General features: G+C 44.7%; 1 protein-coding gene across 1 annotated transcript in view; it reads left to right on the top strand.

Moving 5' to 3' along the window:
- Positions 1-4203, top strand: part of LOC308165581 (chromodomain-helicase-DNA-binding protein 9-like) — a gene marked incomplete at its 5' end in the record, with an annotated part of 45199 nt that extends 40996 nt beyond the window's left edge. Inside the window, one exon of the mRNA XM_080539730.1 lies at positions 1-4203. This exon is cut by the window's left edge and continues 272 nt beyond it. Coding sequence (XP_080395856.1) covers positions 1-730 — 730 coding nt within the window. The 3' untranslated portion in view covers positions 731-4203.
- Positions 4204-4967: the final 764 nt, after the last annotated feature.

Below are 4967 nucleotides of genomic sequence, written 5' to 3'. Positions count from 1 at the left end.
CACCGACGCCAGCAACCTGGCCGCCATGTTCCCCATGATGCTCTCTGGCATGGCGGGGCTCCCCAACCTCCTGGGCATGGGGGGCATGCTGGGGAAGCCCCCCCAGGAGGGAGCCAGGGCGGGGGGGTCGAACGACAGCAAGAGCAAGAGAAAGGGAACCGGCGGAGGACGGGACGGCGGAGGACGGGAGTCCTCCTCGGCCCCCAAAGCCCCCCCCCCCTCGCACGGGCCCGCCCCGGCCCCCACCTCCGACACCAAAGGTGACAGGACAGAGGGTCAAAGTGCCAGCGACCCCTCCACCTCCGGCGCCACCTCTTCCTCCTCCTCCTCCACCACCCCACTAAGTGCTTCTGCTGCCACGGCAGCCCCCACCACCACCACCGCCACCGGTCACCCGCTGTCCCTGAACCCCTTGTTACTCTCCAGTATGCTTTACCCAGGGATGCTTCTCACTCCAGGCCTTAACCTTCCTGTGTCCACCACCACGCAGCCACAGAGCTCAAACAGTGACCCCCCCTCCGCGCCACCGCCCGCCCCGCCCTCCTCCCAGCCGTCGGAGCGGCGGGAGGGGCAGCAGGGCGGAGGGGGAGGGGAGGGGGAGGGGAAGGAGTCAGCGGAGCAGAAGGAGAACAGTGGTCCCGAGGGCTCGGGGAAGGGCGAGTCGTCTTCATCAGAGTCGGGGAGCTCCTCGTCATCATCGGACGACTCGGACTCCAGCGATGAAGACTGAGCAGAGCCTATGAATATATAAATATATTTATGTATTTCTTAGAAATGTATACATATATATACACATTATATATATGGATTTCCCTGCACTTACATTGTGATTTCTTTTCATGTAAATACGAAAAAACTAACTAAAATGTTGTGTAATAAAGACTAAAAAAACCTGAAAAAAGAACCCATGACTTAGAGGAGCTGAAATGAAATTTCAGTTGTTTGTTCAAAGGTACAATCTTGTTTTGAGAGACATTTTGCATGTCAGACTTAAGTAGATTTCTGAACTTTGTGAACTTGTATTACACAATGATGTACAATTGCAACAAACAAAAAAAAGAAATCAAAATGGCATTGTTGTTATTATCATGTTGGGATTTAATTTTATTAAAAAAAAAAGAGGAAATACAATAATGCTCGCGCTGAGCTGTACTATTAATATATTTTGAGTGGGGAAAAAGAACTACTTGATGAAATATTTTGGTTTCCTTTGTAAATACTTTTACAGGTTCCCTTGACACTTATACTTTGCAGATCATACTTTGGAAAAGTCAGCAATAACTCGGGCAGCTAATGAATGTCACTGAAGCTGTAGAACCTTTATATCAGCCAAGTTTCACCCCACATCATAACAAGCTCCTCCCACATCAGCACGATTCTCAGTTCCTAGTCTACCCTGCCCAGCTTATAGCCCAGCGCATAGCACCTCCACACCACTTACACACGTCCCTAGATTCTTTCCAACATACACTTTGTGTTAATACGATACGCCCATACAGACATGATTCTTTCGACATTGAGGTGCACTTTACTTCCCCCCACCCCCCCCCCCCCCCCAGCACACTCACATGCACATAACTAGTTTATGTTGATCACAGCATAAGGGTCTGAGAGGAGGGCTAACAATTGTTGACTGTGTGCCAAACGCTGCTCCTTTAGCTGAAGCGGGGAGAGACACTTCTCTGTTTTGTAGTTGAGATTCAGGAACTGACAACGGTACACACTTTTACAGAGAATTCCACCCTGGCACATTTTGACTGCATCTTTCTTACCTCAGCTCAGTAAAAGGGATTGAATTCACTCTGTGTGTTTTAGACAGTCCCCACTGAAGTGTGTGTGTGTATGTATGCGTGTGTATAATGTGTGTGTGTGTGTGTGTGTGTGTGTGTGTGTGTGTGTGTGTGTGTGTGTGTGTTGGGGAGGCTTGACCATGTAGTACTAATTCGGACAGTGAGGTCAACAAGCAGTTACTGCTTGGATCCTGGCCTGATAGTACACACCACAGGACTGGCGTGATACAAACGGATACTCAGTGACAGCCAGGGAAAGGTTGCGCATGTTCAATGTTTCAGCTTCGAGGTCGATAAAGGCCTGACCATAAGCACCTCCTCCCTGCTGAGTTGGAAGTCTAAGACCTGTTATAATCTTGACTCCTAAGCTTAAGAAGTATTATCAGTATTCCACTCATACCTCAACAGGTTATCAGTGGAGCACCTTCATCTGAATGAATGAATGAATGGTCTTTATTGTCATTGCTATAGTACAGGTACCAAACAACGAAATTTGGGAGGGGTGTTTCCTGTCTTTGAGTGAGCCAACGACTCCCCCGTGAGCTGTCTGAGTGACGCTCGTGGCCGGACACATTGAACACACGGTCTACCTGTTGTGTTAGAAGAGAGACTGGCCCCCAAAATAAGTGATGGAGAACTTACTAGCGGGAGGCAGTACTAGTTATGTGTGTGGGGCACCACAGGGGTGTGTATTGTCTCTGATATTATTATAGATTACCAAGTAATCTAACTTCATTTGCCTCAAACCTAACTATGTACAAATCATAGTTAAGATTGCAGTGATTCTAAATATCAATGATTAAGTATTGCGTTGGGGATTATAGGCACAAGGCTGAGCAAGACTTAATACGCAGGCCTTTTTGAACTGAGCTGCTTTGCTGACTATGAGCTCTCTCTCTCTCTCTCTGATGGGGACACTGTACATACACAGCTTTAGGTATTCATTTCTCCCAGTTTATGAGTCTTACTTATCCACTGATGAATGGAGTTACAGTTAGAAGTAGAAGTGCCCTTACACTGTGTCTCTGTTTATCTGACACCTTCGCTCAATGTCCAGGAATCTGATTCAACAACAATACAACTTTCTATGTTCCTTATTTTCTACAGCGGTGGGTCTATTTATTCATTATAATTATTATTATCATGACACGGTTCATGCTATGTTCATCTTAGCGGTAACCAAGGGAGAAATTGACACTGGAATTCATTATAGCCCTCAGTAGCTTTTGTAATTATATTTGAGCAGAACATTGCTTTCCTATTACATCACATGTTCTCACACTGTTGGTACACTTTGAAGTACGAGGCACACATTTGGAGATGATCTTGAAGAGGAGCTGGGTGTTTTTATGTGTTAAGTGGTGACAGTGACGAATGCCACTACAGGTTTTTACCTGTGCTAGAAAAATCCATTGAGTCTGTCAGCCTCTGTTTAGTTGTTGAGTGTTTCTATATTAAACCCATTCATCAGCCCACAGACAGGTCTGTTGTCTCAACTAAGACTGATGAAGACACACCACTCAAATAACATTTACTTTGATGTTTCCCCCCATTTACCTATACTTTTTCCATGGTTACTGTGTGCAAGCTCAGAGATTAGGCTGCATTAACACTTGTTTTGCCTAGTTTTGCCAGAGGCCAAGTAAATACATTTCTACTGCTCCAGTACACTATCCCTTAAACTACCAGTGCCCTTAGGCAAAAGCCCAGCCATTGCTGCTTCCAGGTTACAGACCCAACTGAGGTTGTTTTAGCCCGTTTTTGTTTTCAGCCCAGAAGTGAGACAAGTCATTGATTCCTATGTACGATGAGCCTGCTTGATTTGCATAAGGCAGATGGTGGATAGCACTGTTAAGTGGAAATGTAAGGGGAACTGAAGGGGAAGTGATGTATATGACTACAGATTAGACAAAAAAAATATTGGTTTTGATCATGTCTTTTTATTTTATTTTATTTAGTTTGTAATTTGTCCTCCCGGTGTCACCCGCATTGGAAATGCTGGACTGACCAGGAGCAGTCGTAGACTCCTCACTGGCGCACGGAAATGACCACCAATTTATGCAAACAGAGAACGAGAAACCACACACTACTACATGAAAGTTGTTTGAAGTTGAACATTTTCATTTTCTGTAAAGTAGTTGCTGAAATGACAAGAATAGATTATTGCCTTTGTATTTTTCTTTCAAGCTTGATAATATCCTAAACATCATCTTGAAGTAAATTCTTGTTTTTTTTGTTTTGTTTTTTTGGACAGTTGCAATATTTGCAAGTTGTGGTCTGTGTAGTCAAATAATGCTTTATGTAGTGGCGGGAAAGCGTCTTAAGTCATTTGTAATTTATTGGATTACTTTCTATGAAGTTATATAGAGGAAATTGAGGTTTAATTATTTTTATTAAACATATTCTGACTATCCATGAAGCTTGGCTTTGTTGATTATTTCACATTGACCCAGTAACCGTCCCTGCAAGATATCCAGAATGACAATGACCCAGTAACTGTCCCTGCAAGATATCCAGAATGACAATGACCCAGTAACTGTCCCTGCAAGATATCCAGAATGACAATGACCCAGTAACTGTCCCTGCAAGATATCCAGAATGACAATGACCCAGTAACTGTCCCTGCAAGATATCCAGAATGACAATGTTGTGCAAGGGATCTCAATCTTACATATCTTTTTCTAAAATCTTCTAACAGACCATTAAAGGTCTTCTAACAGACCAAAAACATCTAAGGTTCTGTAATAAATGAAGAAATGATGATTTTTTTTTCAGATAAACTATCCCTTTAAGCCATTGCCATTCTTAACCCTCTTTCGATCCCTGCGGTGTCTGTAGTCCACCCCTGGGGTGTGCTCTGTGCACTGTGTTTCCCCTGCATGCATGCCAACCTTATCATAGCAACCAGTTGCAGATGACAAGTTTGGGCTTGTCTGTGTGAAGCCAATGGGCTGAGCTTCCTCTTCCCTACAGCAGCCTGCTTGCCTGCTTTTCTGCTCACAACACTTCTGACTGCTGCTCACACACACACACACACACACACACACACACACACACACACGCACACACAGCTGTTCAGTCTGGCCCAACTGAGAGAGAGGGTTAGAAGTGTCAGTGGGTTGCTGGGTCTCCAAGCTTCAACAAAACAGTTCTTTCACAAAGAGCCTGTGGAACATA

The sequence above is a fragment of the Nansenia antarctica genome (genome assembly GCF_963989245.1).
Source record: "Nansenia antarctica genome assembly, chromosome: 9".
Lineage (NCBI taxonomy): Eukaryota > Metazoa > Chordata > Actinopteri > Argentiniformes > Microstomatidae > Nansenia > Nansenia antarctica.
The sequence above is the reverse complement of the archived record's forward strand: the minus strand, read 5'-3'. Positions and strand labels throughout refer to the sequence as shown.